Source organism: Miniopterus schreibersii (genome assembly GCF_964146895.1).
Source record: "Miniopterus schreibersii genome assembly, chromosome: 2".
NCBI classification, from domain to species: Eukaryota; Metazoa; Chordata; class Mammalia; order Chiroptera; family Miniopteridae; genus Miniopterus; species Miniopterus schreibersii.
Window position 1 is genome coordinate 137,693,205 of NC_138102.1, and position 15,850 is coordinate 137,709,054.

Genomic DNA, 15,850 nt, shown 5'->3' on the forward strand with positions numbered 1-15,850 from the left:
GGACATTAGGGGTGGGATATCTGTGAAAGCACCTTGCTGGGAGCTGAGGGGGCTTTGGGATAGTGTGTGGTGGGACTTAAAAAACATAGGCTGCTCCACTCTAACTTATGCCCTGTGCCCAAAAGGACTTGTGAGACTTGGAGTTTGCAGGGGAAAGGAGGCCAGAGGCCTTACTGGCTCCAGGTAAAAGGTATCTCTTCACACAGTGACAGCAGCAGCAGCTTTGCCCTTTAACTTTCATGAATGGTTGGGGAGGACAGCCAGAGGCTAATTCTCTTTTACCAACTCTAGGGAAAAGCCCTTGAAGTAACCCTGTTTATCTTAGTCTAGGTTTGACTGAGTAGATTCTCTTGTTTTATATGACACCATTTTTCCTTTACCCATCCTGTCCCTTTGGATTCTAGATAATGGCTTTGACCTGAATAATGGTAGTGATGCAGAACAGGAAGAAATGGAGACTCAGGCAGCTTCAGACTTCCCAGCACCTCTGACGCAGCCAGTCCCTGAGCAGTCATCCACTGTTCAGCTACATCCAACACCCTCACCAGCAGTCTCACCAGCAGCCTCCACAGCAGTCTCCCTGGCAGTTTGTCCAGGAGCCTCCCCAGAAATCTCTCCAGAAGTCACCCTAGCAGCCTCGCCAGAAATCTCCCCAGCAGCGTTCCCAACAGTCTCTCCAGCTTCCTCACCAGCCTTCCAACCAATCTCAGAAGTTTCCTTGCCGGCCTCCCCGGTGACCTCCCCAAAAGCATCCACCACAGCTTCCCCTGCAGCTGTCTTCCCAACAGCCTCCCCAGCAAATAAGGATGTCAGCAGCTTCCCTGAAACCACTGCTGAACTGGGAAAGATCACTGGAGAAGGCGTCACTACTTCTGGTGGTGGTGAGTGACCAGATTCTGTTCCATCCCTAGTTGGTTCCAGGAAAAGTTTCTGTTCATGTGGTATTTAGCCCTTCCCTACTGACCTGTTTCATTATTTTGCTGAATTCTTAATTTGGGTATCCTCTATTTTTCTCCCAAGGTGATGTACTGAGGAGACGAATTGCTACACCAGAGGAAGTTCGTCTTCCCCTCCAACATGGGTAAATGCTCTAGTTTGCTACAAGTATTGACCTTGACTATTTTAATGAATGACCAGGAAGAAGGGAAAGGAGCTCCTCATCTGAGATGGGGAGGATTGGGCTAGACAAGAGTGGATTAAAGGACAGTTATTTGCAATGATAACGTTTCTCATGAGATTCCTAGGCTTTCCTTTCTCTCAGGGTCTGCCTCCCCTCATCTATTCTTTCCTCACCTTGTGGCTACTCAGGTTTTTACTTAGAGTGCTATAGCTATTGCTGTTTCCAAACCCAGGTGGTGACCCTAGGGATCATATATCTAAATTAGCTGACTTGTCCTATATGCTTGTCCTATGGCTAGTAGTGAATGAGGAGTGGCTTAGTCCCAATGAATCGGCTTTTTTTTTTTTTTTTTTTTAATGCTCTTCAGAGAGGTATGGGCAGGAACAGTACGTGACCAAAATGAACAAGCCAGCTGACACCAAGGGCCTTGTAAGAATACCTTCCTGATCTTTCCCACCGCTGCCCCTCTAGGCTCCTTGTGGTCACCAGGTCTGAGTTCTGTTTAAATTTTGAGAGAAAGATAGGACTTAGTGTTAGAATAAGCTGTTGCTTAGAACAGAGTTCTTTACTAAACCCTGGCCTTCAGAATCATTTCATGGAGTCAGCAATGAGTTTACTCTTCCCCACCCTCTGTCATTTCTGCCTTTATTCCCTTAGGTCTTCATCCTCTTTATTGGAAACCCAGTAATTGCCCTGAATGGCATCGGTGATGGGGGTTTCTGGCTGCTCGTATCACTGACTTTGTAAAGGGAGGGGTGGAGGCCTTTCTGGGCTTGTGCAGTTTGGCATACTGCTTTCCCGAGGCCCTGAAGGGGTTTGTGGTACTCATACCTGCCACCTAGCCAAGCTTGTATCTCAGGCTGTTTGCATCTACATGCAGTCCTAGTGAGAGAGAAGTGGGGAGGATCATCTGCTCAGTGGGCTTGGCTCCTGGGTGGCTTGAGAGTGGGTAGGGGTGTGACCTGGCGGCAGGGCCCGTGTGCTTCTCTGGCAGGTGGCGGAGAGAGGTGCGCATCAAGAAGGGCAGTCACCGATGGCAGGGAGAGACCTGGTATTATGGCCCCTGTGGGAAGAGGATGAAACAGTTCCCGGAAGTGATCAAGGTAATGTAGCTTTCGTGGGCTTTTTAAAGGAAGTACAGACTCCTTTCTTGGGTCCAGTGGCAACAGGCTGGCATTGTCTGCTTTGGGGACTGTTCTTGTGCTATTGCTGTCCAAAAAGTTTGGTAGGGCTATGACTTCATTAATGCCATTTTATCTGTTTTAGTACCTGAACCGCAATGTGGTACACAGTGTCCGCCGTGAGCACTTCAGCTTTAGTCCCCGTATGCCTGTTGGAGATTTCTTTGAAGAGAGAGACACACCAGAGGTACAGACCCAAGGGTTAAATATACTTTTGTCCCCGAGAAAGGGTTGGTGGATAAACGGCAGCTTTCTTTTGGGGTTTGGAGGTTCTGGGGCATTGAATTGTTCACAGGGCCAGGTGGCTAGCGCTGACTCCCTCCCATTGTAACAGTCTTCCGCATTATCTTAGGGCTTGCAGTGGATAAAACTGTCAGCAGAGGAGATCCCATCCAGGATTCAGGCAATTACTGGGAAACGGGGCCGACCTCGAAACACTGAGAAGGCCAAGACCAAGGAAGTTCCCAAAGTGAAACGGGGCCGAGGTCGACCACCCAAGGTCAAAATCACTGAGCTGTTGAATAAGACAGACAACCGCCTGCTAAAGAAATTGGAGGCCCAAGGTACAGTGGAGTTTCTTTTTTTCCCCAATTACAGTTGACATTCAGTATTATTTTATGTTAGCTTCAGGTATACAGCATAGTGGTTAGACAATTACATAATTTATTAAGTGATTCTCCCTATAATTCTAATACTTACCTGGCATTATACATAGTTATTTCAATATTACTGACCATATTCCCCATGCCAGTGATTTTCAACCTTTTTCATCTCATGGCACACACAAACTAATTACTAAAATTCTGTGGCACACCAAAAAATTATATTTTTTGCTGATCTGACAAAAAAAATAGGTGTAATTTTGACTCATTCACATCAGACAGCTATTGTGTTGGCTGTTGTCATTTTTAAATTTGACAATCTGAGGGAAAAGAGGTCAGTGCCCCTGACTGAATAGTCAGGTACTGCATATTTTAAAAATTCTTACAGCACACCAGTTGGAAATAGCTGCTACTGTGGTATACTCTATATCCACATGAATATATACATATATATTTTAATATATCTTTATTGATTTCAGAGAGAGGAAAGGGAGAGAGAGAGAGATAGAAACATCAATGATGAGAAAGTCATTGATTGAGCCTGCAACCCGGGCACGTGCCCTGACCTGGAATCGAACCCTGATCGCCTGGATCCTAGGTCGAAGCTCAACCGCTAAACCACGCCCGGCCAGGCCCACATGAATGTTTTGTAACTACCAGTGGTGTTTCTTACTTTGAGATTCCGCTTGCTCTGTGAGGTTTCTGAAATGTTGATGAATTGCTAATGTCTGACTTTCCCAGGAGCATGGCTGATATGGTCTGGACAGAATGAATCTGAATCACCTCCTCACTCCCTGGAAAGCAGCTTCGGGGTCCCAGCTCTTTTGTGGTACTTTTTAAACAACCAGTTTATTCCTTGAGTTGCTCTTACTAGTGGAGCCTTGGGCAGTCCCCAGATGTTATGAGAGGAAAGGGCTTTCATGCCCTTTTTACCATCTTTCAGCTTCTTATTTATCTCTGGTTTGGGTTATACACTCTTTACTCATTGACACCATCACAGAGGTTCAGAATTCATATCTGAATCCAAAAGATAATTGGCACTGTTTTAGTGTGACAGACAGGTAGGAAATGTCTAATTTTTTAGTAAATATTGCATTTACCCTAATATAGTATGAAGAATTTGAAAAAATTTGTAGTCTTCTGACTCCTAATTCAGAGTTCCAGCTCTGCCAGTTTCTGACTGTGTGACCTAGAGCAAGTAACTTATATTTTAATAGAAGCCTATAGTGGTTCGTCTGCAGATAGTATCTGTCTAATTTAGAAGGTTATTGTGCAATGTGGAAGTATTTCTATGCCAGAATAGAATAGGTACTATCATTTAAAAACATCAATTCTAAAACACTCTGTTGTTTGCAGAATCACACTCAATATTCAGTTTCCCAAAAGGGAAGAAATTCAGTTCTTTTTATGGAGCAACACATAGGAACTGAGCATAAACGACAGCTATGTCAGTGTTGATCTGATTCCACTGAAATGTCCATTACTTGGGCCCTTCCTTTCTCACACATTTTGGTTAATCAGTGCTTCTAAGTCTGGAGACCACTGTCTTTCCCTGGCAGTTTGGTTTTCTGTTTCCTTTCTCTGCTCTAAAATGAGTCTGTGGGTTGCTGCCCTTGTCAGTTAGCCTAGGAGATGGATAGGCTCTGAGACTACTCAGCCATTGTGTCCTCTAAAGCAATGCAGTCTGTTCCAGAGGCTGGCACTTCTGGGCCAGAGATACCGTTTGAGTTCTTTGTTTTACTCTCATAGCAGGTGCCTCTCCTACATCCTACCCACCATGCTCAACATTTTCTTCTGTGTACTTAAAAAAAAAAAAAGCCCTGGCCAGTGTGGCTCGGTTGGTTCGAGTATCGTTCTATGCCCTGAAAGGTTGCTAGTTTGATTCCCGGTCAGGACACATGCCCGGGTTGCAGGCTCAATCCCTGGTAGGGGTGTGCAGGAGGCAGCTGATAAATGTTTTGCTCTCATATCAATGTGTGTATTTTTCCCTCTCCCTCCTCCTGCCCCTTCCTCTCTAAAAATCAATTTTAAAATCTTCTAAATTAATAAATAAATAAAATGAAAAAGAACTCTAAAAAACCAAACTTCTAGATTCTCCAGGGAGTTGCTTGGGAAGCCAGCTTTGTGACAGGCAGGTGCTGCTTTGGATGCCAGAGATTGTTCTGCCTATCTCACTCTTTATTTTTCTTTCTGTCCTCACAGAAACACTGAATGAGGAGGATAAAGCAAAGATGAATAAAATCAAGAAGAAGATGAAACAGAAGGTACAACGTGGAGAGTGTCAGAATACTACCCAAGGACAGGTGAGAGACATCAGAGATTACACAGCAGGTTAACATTTCCTGCTAACCAGCTCTTTCCTACATCTGTCAACCTCCGTGTAGCAAGCACACCTTGATTACCTAGAATTTGGGGGGGCTTGATTTAGAGAATTGGGCTTGTTCAAGAATAATGTGGGCATCTCCAGGGTGAGAGAAATGATCCATTGCCAACCCCTTATCCCATCTCTCACCTCTCCTCTCCAGCACCCTTGTCTTTTTGGAATCCTAGCCCAAGCAGAGATGCTTTCAGAGTTTGAGGAGAAATGACTTCCCTTATGGTTTACAGGCCAGAAACAAGCGGAAACAAGAGACCAAGAGCTTAAAGCAGAAGGAAGCTAAGAAGAAATCCAAGGTAGGTGCATGTACACACAAGTATAACTTTGAAGTCACCAAACTGATTTTGCAAGACATGTGAGTTGGTCTTTTTTATAGTATGTTTCTGGGCTCTGGGATGGAGGATGGGGAACAGGGAAGGGTGGTGACTGGAATCTTTATGGCACTCTTGATTCCTCTCTCCTTTGGGTGGGTAGGCTGAGAAGGTAAAGACAAAGCAGGAAAAACTGAAGGAAAAAGTCAAGAGGGAAAAGAAGGAGAAGGTAAAAATGAAGGAAAAGGAAGAGGTGGCCAAAGCCAAGCCAGCCTGTAAAGCAGATAAAACACTGGTTATGCAGAGATGCTTGGAGGAGCGGCAGAGGCAGCAGATGATCTTGGAGGAGATGAAGAAGCCCACAGAGGATATGTGTCTGACTGACCACCAGGTAGTGGGGGGAGAATAATGTCCTGGGTCTTGGAGGGGCCACTTCAGTTAAAGGAACGACCTCCTAGATAACCAAACTGTTGTCTTCTAATCTGTTTGACAGAACCCCTTACCACTTTTATCCTTGCAGCCTCTGCCTGACTTCTCACGCATCCCTGGTCTGGTCCTGTCTAGTGAGGCCTTCTCAGACTGCTTGACCATTGTGGAGTTCCTGCACAGCTTCGGCAAGGTGCTGGGCTTTGACCCTGCCAAAGATGTACCTAGCTTAGGGGTCCTGCAAGAGGGACTCCTGTGTCAAGGCGACAGTGTGGGCGAGGTGCAAGATCTGCTGGTGCGGCTCCTGAAGGCTGCACTCTATGATCCTGGCTTGCCCTCCTACTGTCAGGTGGGTTCCTTTCCAAGGCAGGTTGGGAGGGCCTGGGATCCAGTGCTTTGTCCCAGTTTTGCTTTCTCTTTAAGTTAAACATATGAAAGCCCCTCCCTAAAGTGATCGGGACAAGTGAAGAGAGAGATAATTTGTTTTCCTTGTATTTTTTCCTTCTGTTTCTTTTTCCTGACCTCCATCTGCTTACTTTTTGTTCATTTCTCTTTCACTCCTTTTCTTTTGTACCTTTCCTGTGTCCTTTCTTATCTTGTCCTGGCAACTTTCGTTCTTTTCCTACCTTAACCCCAGTTCTCTCCTGTATTTTCCTGTTCCAGATTCATACAACTTGAGTTGTTCCTCTTTCTCTCTTAACTTCCATTATGTTCTCCTCCAAACAGTCCTTAAAGATCTTGGGGGAAAAGGTGTCGGAGATCCCACTGACAAGAGACAATGTATCTGAGATCCTGCGCTGCTTCCTCATGGCATATGGAGTGGAGCCAGTCCTCTGTGACAGCCTGCGCACCCAGCCTTTTCAGGCCCAGCCACCCCAACAGAAAGCTGCTGTCCTGGCCTTCCTTGTACATGAGCTTAATGGCTCCACCCTCATCATCAAGTGAGGGGCAGGGATGGGGATGGTTATAGTATGCCTTGGTCAGAATCAGATGGGGAGGGGTTTAGCCATAGAGAGTCTTGGGTGATATGTATCCACTGCCATGCTCTGGAGATGCTGGAGTGACTTGGGACTGAATCTTATTGCCTTCCCTGGAGAACTTAAGCCTTTCTCTGCCATTTTTTCAATCAAGGCTAGGCTTCACCCCTTGACCCTTGAGCTTCCCTTCTTTTTTGTGTGTGCTGCCACTTCTACCTCAAAATCCCATTCCCTGTTCCCCTGCAGTGAGATTGACAAGACTCTGGAGAGCATGTCCAGCTACAGGAAAAACAAGTGGATTGTTGAAGGCCGGATCCGGAGGTAGGGACAAGACAGATGGTAGGGTCCAGAGAGAAAGGTGGAAAGGGTGAAGCCTAGACAGGACTTTTGCCTGGAACTTGATGCTCTTAGCTCCTTCCCCAGGGTTGGGACCTTACTCCAGGGCTCAGGGTGGCTTAGATTCCAGGTGTTCCTTTTGTGGTAGTATCACGTTCCTCACCATAGTTTCCTTTAATCTCTATTTCAAGACTGAAAACTGCTCTGGCCAAGCGAACTGGGAGAACTGAGGTAGAGATGCAGGGGCCAGATGAAGGCCTAGGGCGGAGGCGCAGCTCTCGGATCATGGAGGAGACTAGTGGCATGGAAGAGGAAGAAGAGGAGGAGAGTACAGCAGCTGTCCATGGCCGTAGGGGTCGAAGAGATGGAGAGGTACTAGCCATAGACCAAGGAAAATTGAAGTTGAGAAATGGAATATAGTTGACTCTTGAACAACATGGGTTTGAACTGTGCAGGTCCACTTTTTAGATGTTAAAAAGTAAATAGCCCCTCATTTCCATGGGCTTTGTATCTATGGATTCAATCAACTGTGGATTGAAAACAGTACATATTTTCAGTCTGTGGTTAAGAGTGTGAGTGTATGCATTATTCTACACCATTTTACATAAGAGACTTGAGCATCTATGGATTTTTGGTATCTGCAGGGTGCCCTGGAACCAACCCCCTGCAGATACCAAGGGACAATTGTAGTTTAGGTTTGGGGGAGTCAAAAATTATATGTGAATTTTTGACTGTGGGGAAGGGGAGAGTGTTAGCATTCTTTTTTTTTTTAAGTATTTTCATTTTTTATTTATTTTATTTTTATTTTTTTAAAAATATGTTTTTATTGATTTCAGAGAGAGGAAGGGAGAGGGAGAGATAGAAACATCAATGATGAGAAAGTCATTGATCAGCTGCCTCCTGTACGCCCCCCACTGAGGATTGAGCCTGCAACCTGGGCATTTGCCCTGATTGGGAATCGAACCACAATCTCCTGGATCATAGGTTGATGCTTAGCTGCTGAGCCATGCCCAGGGGGTGCATTTCTCTTTCTTGAATCTGATAATTTCTTTTCTCTCAGTGTCCACTTGTTTCTTCTCCAGGTTGATGTCACAGCATCTAGCATCCCAGAGCTAGAACGCCAGATAGAAAAACTCAGCAAGGTATTGTGCTTCTAACCTCTCAGGAGCTGGAGATATGGGCTGGGTGAGAATTGATTACCTTATGAGTTGGGCCCAGATGGTATCAATTTTATAGGGAAGCTGAAAGCCATTGCCCTTCTCCCATATACTGGATGAAGTCACCACTGTCGATCTGGAAATGTGTTTTTTATTCATCTTCCTTTTCCACTGTCTACCCAGCGTCAGCTCTTCTTTCGCAAAAAGCTGCTTCACTCATCCCAGATGCTTCGGGCATTCTCCTTGGGTCAGGATCGTTATAGACGCCGCTACTGGGTGTTACCTTATTTGGCTGGTATCTTTGTGGAAGGAACAGAGGGGAACTTGGGTAGGTGTGTCAATGTGTCATGGGGGCCTGAATTGAGACCTATCAAACAAAAGTTAAATAATTCCTTTTCCTTTGCCTAGTCATTTTAGGTGTCTTTCATTTTATGAGAATCAGCATAATATAGTGGTTAAGGGCATAGGCTATGGCGTGAGACTGCCTACATAACTGCTCTGCCATTTACAGGCTGTATGCTTCAGTTTCCTAATTTGTGAAATGGAGATGATAATAGTATGTATACTTCATAGGGGTATTGAGAACTTTAAAATGAGTTAATGTCCTTAGAATAGTGCTTGACACATAGTTGGTTCTTCATAAATGTTAGCTTACAATTATGCTGCTGCTGCTGATTGCTTGGGAGAATAGTATTTCTTTCCCAGATACTGTGTTTATTGGCATATAAATTGTTCCAGTAGAATGTCAAAAAAGGGATTAAGACCGAGAGAAAAAGGAAGTGTATATCCTGTGTTTGTACACCCTCTTTCTTTCCCCATATATCTATGTATGCCTTAAGCTCTGTACTTTTCTTTACAGTTCCTGAGGATATGATAAAGCAGGAAACTGATTCCTTAAAAGTGGCATCCCACTCAACACCCAGCCCAGCCCACTTTTCTCTGAAGAGGGAATTAGCTGGCTCCAGCACCTCTGCCAGTTCTCCTGCCCGGGCCCGAGGCAGACCTCGGAAAACTAAGCCTGGGTCTGTGCAACCTAGGCACCTTAAATCCCCTGTCAGGTGTCAGGGTTCAGAAGAGCCCCAAGCCCAACTTCAGCCGGAGACTGAGCCCCCCCCTCCACTTGAGGCTTATGCCCAGCCCCAGCTTCAGTCCCATCCTCCAACCCATAATGGGTTCCTGGAGCCAGAAGGCTCCCTTTTGTCTCTGGGTCAGAGCCAGCATGACCTCAGCCAGTCAGCCTTCCTGTCTTGGCTGAGCCAGACTCAGAGCCATGGCTCCCTGCTGAGCAGCTCAGTCCTCACACCTGATAGCAGCCCTGGAAAACTGGATCCGACCCCATCACAGCCCTTGGAGGAGATGGAGCCTGAAGACACAGAATCCAACCCTGATTCTCAAGCCCCCTGGTTTAACTTCTCAGCCCAGATGCCCTGCAATGCTGCCCCTACACCACCCCCTGCAGTTTCAGAGGACCAGCCCACTCCCTCCCCTCAGCTACCTGTCTCCTCCAAGCCAGTAAGTAGCCAGAATTAGTGGTATGCACTTGACTTTGTCTTGCCACAGGCTCCATTGCCTGGCTATGGACTGTTGCTAAAATTGGGGGAAGGGATAAGACGCCATTAGGGTCCTATAAACATGAAAAAACCCTCATCCCCATATGTTTTATCTCACGCACAGGTTAATAGACCCAGTGCTGCCAACCCCTGTTCCCCAGTGCAGCTCTCTTCCACCCCCTCGCTTGGGGTGGCTCCTAAGAGGCGAACAGGAGACCCTGGTGAAACACCACGGAGTCCCACAGGGCTGGGACAGCCAAAACGGAGAGGGAGACCCCCTAGTAAGTTCTTCAAACAGATGGAGCAGCGTTACCTAAACCAGCTGACAGCCCAGCCTGTTCCTCCTGGTGAGTGACCTTGGGGTGCATGGGGGTAAGAGGAGTGGCATCAGATATGGGCCATGTGATTCATACTGGTTCCCACCCCACCCCGCATACATGAACTCTGTTCACAGAGATGTGCTCTGGCTGGTGGTGGATCCGAAATCCTGAGACATTGGATGCCACCCTCAAGGCCCTGCACCCCCGAGGCATCCGAGAGAAGGCACTTCACAAACACCTAAATAAGCACAGGGACTTCTTAAAGGAAGTCTGCCTACGGCCCTTAACTGGTAAGATAGATAGTTAGACCCAGCCAGAGCTAAGAGCCCAAGGTGTAAATGTTGAGTTGCTGCTGTGGACAATGACCTGATGGGCCTTTTGCTCTGCCTTCTGTCTTATCAGATTCTATTTTTGAGCCCAGTCAGTTATCTGCTTTTCAAGAAGGGATTATGAACTGGTCCCCCAAAGAGAAGACATATGAGACAGACCTGGCTGTGCTTCAGTGGGTAGAGGAGCTAGAACAGCGGGTTATCCTGTCTGATCTGCAGATTCGGGTACGCTGGGGCTGGCACTGGGTAAGGGGTTGTTGAAGGGAAGGCGTCTTTAATCTTTTGGGAAAAACCCTTGGGTCTCTCCTTCACAAGTGATCTCCCATGACCTTTTCTTTCTTTACAATGAGGAGTTGTACAATCCCTCTCTCCTACCTGCAGGGCTGGACATGTCCTAGCCCAGACTCTGTTCGTGAAGACTTGGCCTACTGTGAGCATCTGCCTGACTCCCAGGAAGATATCACCTGGAGAGGTCGAGGCAGGGAAGGACTGGCTCCCCAGCGTAAAACTACCAACCCTCTGGATCTGGCTGTGATGCGACTGGCTGCCCTGGAGCATAATGTGGAGCGGCGGTACCTACGGGAGCCCCTTTGGCCAGCTCATGAGGTTGTGCTAGAGAAGGCTCTGCTCAGCACACCCAATGCTGCCCCTCAGTGCACCACTACAGAGATGTGAGTGACTCCCCCCCTTCTTGGTCTTGGGAAGAAGGGGTAAGTTTAATGGATCCTACTCATCCAAGATCACCACTTTCTCCCTCCAGATCATATGAGATCACCCCTCGCATTCGGGCCTGGCGCCAGACGCTTGAGCGGTGTCGGAGTGCAGCCCAGGTGTGCTTGTGCCTGGGCCAGCTGGAGAGGTCCATTGCCTGGGAGAAGTCAGTCAATAAAGTGGTAAGAGGCTGGGAGAGCCTGGTAAGGCTGGGGAGCCGGCTGGCCCAAGTGGGTAGGGTCACTGACGAACAGGGGGCTCACCTTACCTCCTCACAACCTTGGTCTAGACCTGTCTAGTTTGCCGGAAAGGTGACAATGATGAGTTTCTTCTGCTTTGTGATGGGTGTGACCGTGGCTGCCACATATACTGCCATCGGCCCAAGATGGAGGCTGTTCCAGAGGGAGATTGGTTCTGTGCTGTCTGTTTGGCCCAGGTAAGCCTTTTGCTCTCTCATTCCCACTCTAAAGTCAGAGATTTTCTTTCTCATCCTATTTACCACCAGTCCTACAAATACCACTTTTTACCGTGTCCTTGGAAAGATCTTCTGACTAGGTGCTAGGAGACCTGGGTTCCTGAGTTCTGGTCCTTCTTTGGACAAGTCACATAAATTCTATAGCCTCACTTCCTTCTATAAAATGGGAGTGATTAGCCTGGCCAGGCGTGCCTCAGCGGTTGAGCGTCGACCTAGGATCCAGGTGATCAGGGTTCGATTCCTGGTCAGGGCACATGCCCCGGGTTGTGGGCTCAATCAATGACTCTCTCATCATTGATGTTTCTATCTCTCTCTCCCCCTCTCCTTTCCTCTGTCTGAAATCAATAAAGATATATTTAAAAAAAAAAAAAAGAGTGATTATACTTTCCCCTTTTTGGGTTATGTGAATAAAAAATTTACATGCTGGCTTATGCGTGAACATATTTGGCAGCCTTCTCAAGCACACCTAGACATGTAGGAATTATAATGAACTGGAGGGCAAGCAGAGTACATCTCCAGATGTTGCTGATACCATCTTTTTCCTATCCTTAGCAGGTAGAGGGAGAATTCACTCAGAAGCCTGGCTTCCCGAAACGAGGCCAGAAACGGAAAAGTAGTTATGTGCTGAACTTCCCAGAGGGTGATGGCCGCCAACGCCGTGTACTGTCCAGGGGCCGAGAAAGCCCAGCAGTGCCTCGGTACTCGGAAGAAGGGCTGTCACCATCTAAGCGGCGGCGACTCTCCATGCGGAACCACCACAGTGATCTCACATTTTGCGAGTGAGTTGAGTGAATTCTGGGGACAGTTGGCTCTACCTTTACCAGAGTAAAAGGCTAGAAGGGGACAGTGTATTTGCTTCCTGAGATGTAGCCATCACTGTCTCTTTAATGGTAGGATTATCTTGATGGAGATGGAGTCCCACGATGCAGCCTGGCCTTTTCTGGAGCCTGTGAACCCACGTTTGGTGAGTGGGTACCGGCGCATTATCAAAAACCCTATGGATTTTTCCACCATGCGGGAGCGGCTGCTCCGAGGAGGGTAAGTAGACATCAGCAACTTTCCTGGCTCCTCTGTTGCTACTGTTAACTCTACCCAACTCACAGCTTGGCCTCACCCCTGCCCAGGTACACCAGCTCAGAGGAGTTTGCGGCTGATGCGCTCCTGGTCTTTGACAACTGCCAGACCTTCAATGAGGATGACTCTGAAGTGGGCAAGGCTGGGCACATCATGCGACGCTTCTTTGAAAGCCGCTGGGAAGAGTTTTATCAGGGAAAACAGGCCAATCTGTGAGGCAAGGGTGGTGGGGAGTCACCTGTGGCATCTCCCCCCACTCTCCAAACAAAAACCCCTGCCATTCTCACCTGCTGATGCTGCCCTAGGTCTTGACTCAAGTCTGAGATATATCTCTGATATTTGACTCTACCTTTGGCAGCACCCTACATCCTCTTATCCCTATACCCCTTCTCCCTTTCCTCCTCTTGCTCCTCAAATAAGAGGGGCAGAGATGAGGTCCTTCTGGACTGAAAGCCAAAAAAAGAAAGAAAAAAAATAATTTTTCCTTTGTTTTATTTCCTAATTAAAAGTGAGGCGGAGGAAAGAAGTCCCTACTTCCTCCCCCCAGCTTCCTCTCCTTCCCTGTACATGCCCCAGCATTCTGGGGCTATTTAACAATAGCAATAGTTCTAGTGAATGTGTGAAACCGAGAAACACTCTGTACTGTGTGTGGACCCGCAGTGACGGCCAGTAAAGTGGACTTAATTCCCAAGTGTGTCGAGCCGGACACCGGGCCCTGAACATGCTGCTTCCATGTTCAGTCCCTCCCCTGCTTCTCACTATCTCTCAATTTTTCTGTTCCCTCCCCTCCCCCCTTTCAGATTTTCTGTCATCCGATAATCTAAAACTATCGTGTACGGGTTCCTTCATCCTTTTCCAAATCTTTTTTCCTTCAAAGGAAAAAAAGTTCAGAGGTCCCTGTCTTTCTGTCCTCATCTGCCAATAGCTGTCCCCTCTATAATGTTGGATACTCCTCACATGCTGAGTTTCTAGCCTTTTCTGAAACTCAGTATCTTAGAGAGGGCAGGGAGGCACCCTGGACCTTGGGCCTTGCAGCCTCCTTCCCCCACCTTTTACCCAAACCTCCCTCTTGGGAACTCCTCAGGGACAACTACTGCTGAGTTTGGGCGCACCCCAAGATGGAGGCCAGGTAGCAATCGACTAACCTGAGAGAGGTGTGTGTGTGTGTGTGTGTGTGAGTGTGTGTGTGTGTGTGTGTGTGTGTGTGTGTGTGTGTGTGTGTGTGTGAGAGAGAGAGAGAGAGAGAGAGAGAGGACGCTGTTAATTGTGCCCCAGTACTGTTTGAAGGCATCCATTCAGTTTCCCCAAGTATGTTTTTATTCCCACCTTTCCCATTGTTTCAAACCATCATATTTTTGTCTTTGGGAAACCACAGGAACAGTTTTTCTGGGTACAAGGCTGTGTCTTTCTTCTCTCTCCCAGTCATTTCTGTTCCAGCCTCTAAACTGTGCAATCTTTCAGCAGAAACTCTCTCTCCTTTCAGTAGCTTTGAGTCTTAAGCTTTTGCAGGGAGAGGGGTAGAACTGGATTTTTCCTAACCCCATGAGCTTCTGTGGGTTTAGTTGTGCTTTCCTTCCCTTATCTACTTCATACCCCAGGACCCCTTCCCCAGCAGCAGAGAACCTGGAGCACAAGAGTAGGGAGGAGGGGTTTTGGGTCCACCACTGCCCTACGTGTGACTATGTACAAGTTAAGCCCCAACATGTGAGAGGAAAGCTGCTAACTCCCAGCTATAGCCATGCGCCCCTGGCCCCCTGCTTTCCTGTTCAGCAGAGCCACTCCCATCAGAAATTACGGGTACTTGCACTGGGGAGGTGGCTGCTGGCTGGCCCAAGCAGAGCGCTAAGGCACCCAAGAAATGTTCCATTTTAGGGGGGGTACCAGGTGAGGTGGAGCATTCTTTGTACTTCTGGCAGCACTGAATAGCCACTGGGGGGGGGCGGGCAGTGTAGGTCCTGGGGCAGCCCTTTCTTATTCCTTTATGCCCCTTCTCCCCCATAGCCTATTTCTAAAGTCGCCTTTTCTGTCAGATAAACCTCAAAACTTTTAATTTTATTTGAGATTTTTTTTTTTTGCTTTTAAATAAGAGGTGGATTGAAGAATATTTGAATTGACTTTATATTATGCATAAATATTTATATTTTATCTAAATAACTGCGCTGTAACAAACTTTGTGTTAGTCAAACATTTGGAACTGTTATAGTTGGGGCTCTTCTTTTTCCCCGTGGCAGTTTGCCCCTGGTGTAAAATGTACTAGAGTTTATTGTTGGAGGCAAGGTGGACAGGGGAGTGAAATCTCAGTTGTTCCTACTTTGTGTTCCTCTCCCAGCTCCATCTCTTTCCCTAGGGACCAGGCACTCGTAAGGTGGGGTGGAGTCCTAACCTCAGTTTGAAGTGTGGGGGCTGAGGGGGGGTGGGGTAGGGCATGATCAAAGGGGCCATTTCTCACTTTTCTTTCCTTATCTTCACTGCCCCTTGAGCTAGGTGGATTTTTTTCTCTTCTTGATAAATAAGAGTATTTGGTGGGGAAGGCAGGTTAAAAAAAAACACACACAAAAACCCACCCCCTACCCTTTTGTTTCCCTTCCCCCTATCAGTCTGGTAACAGGAAGAAACCACACCATCAACACCAACAAGTTTCCATGTTCCTTTTACATCAAAAGGGACTTGACTTTTTATATAACCAAATGTGGTGTTTTAGTGACTTTTTGATAATGTACAGTTTTTTGTGAATTTAAATTTATTTCTTTCTATATTTTTAGGACCAACCTCATTTTTAATAAGGTTAAAAAAAAAGAAAAAAAAAGTCTAGAGAAAAAACTCCTGTTTTTGCCATGTGATGTTCCACAAGTGCAGCTGTAGAAAAGTGCTTGTCAGTTGAATAAAAACCACATTTGATAGAGA

The 15,850-nt window shown here is 46.9% G+C and overlaps 1 protein-coding gene across 4 annotated transcripts in view; it reads left to right on the forward strand.

The window, feature by feature from the left end:
* Positions 1 to 15,850, forward strand: part of BAZ2A (bromodomain adjacent to zinc finger domain 2A) — a 35,676-nt gene extending 19,826 nt beyond the window's left edge. For all 4 annotated transcript variants that reach the window (XM_081127899.1, XM_081127901.1, XM_081127900.1 and 1 more), the window contains 24 exons: positions 405 to 881; positions 1,021 to 1,081; positions 2,115 to 2,223; positions 2,387 to 2,488; positions 2,654 to 2,864; positions 5,106 to 5,206; positions 5,511 to 5,576; positions 5,755 to 5,982; positions 6,112 to 6,366; positions 6,744 to 6,958; positions 7,241 to 7,315; positions 7,522 to 7,702; positions 8,413 to 8,472; positions 8,671 to 8,815; positions 9,347 to 9,999; positions 10,162 to 10,384; positions 10,492 to 10,647; positions 10,760 to 10,911; positions 11,068 to 11,357; positions 11,447 to 11,579; positions 11,687 to 11,833; positions 12,425 to 12,651; positions 12,767 to 12,910; positions 12,997 to 15,850. In XM_081127899.1, the coding sequence (XP_080984025.1) occupies positions 405 to 881; positions 1,021 to 1,081; positions 2,115 to 2,223; positions 2,387 to 2,488; positions 2,654 to 2,864; positions 5,106 to 5,206; positions 5,511 to 5,576; positions 5,755 to 5,982; positions 6,112 to 6,366; positions 6,744 to 6,958; positions 7,241 to 7,315; positions 7,522 to 7,702; positions 8,413 to 8,472; positions 8,671 to 8,815; positions 9,347 to 9,999; positions 10,162 to 10,384; positions 10,492 to 10,647; positions 10,760 to 10,911; positions 11,068 to 11,357; positions 11,447 to 11,579; positions 11,687 to 11,833; positions 12,425 to 12,651; positions 12,767 to 12,910; positions 12,997 to 13,162 (4,577 nt within the window). In that variant the 3' untranslated portion in view covers positions 13,163 to 15,850. The remainder of the gene's footprint in view (positions 1 to 404; positions 882 to 1,020; positions 1,082 to 2,114; positions 2,224 to 2,386; positions 2,489 to 2,653; positions 2,865 to 5,105; positions 5,207 to 5,510; positions 5,577 to 5,754; positions 5,983 to 6,111; positions 6,367 to 6,743; positions 6,959 to 7,240; positions 7,316 to 7,521; positions 7,703 to 8,412; positions 8,473 to 8,670; positions 8,816 to 9,346; positions 10,000 to 10,161; positions 10,385 to 10,491; positions 10,648 to 10,759; positions 10,912 to 11,067; positions 11,358 to 11,446; positions 11,580 to 11,686; positions 11,834 to 12,424; positions 12,652 to 12,766; positions 12,911 to 12,996) is intronic.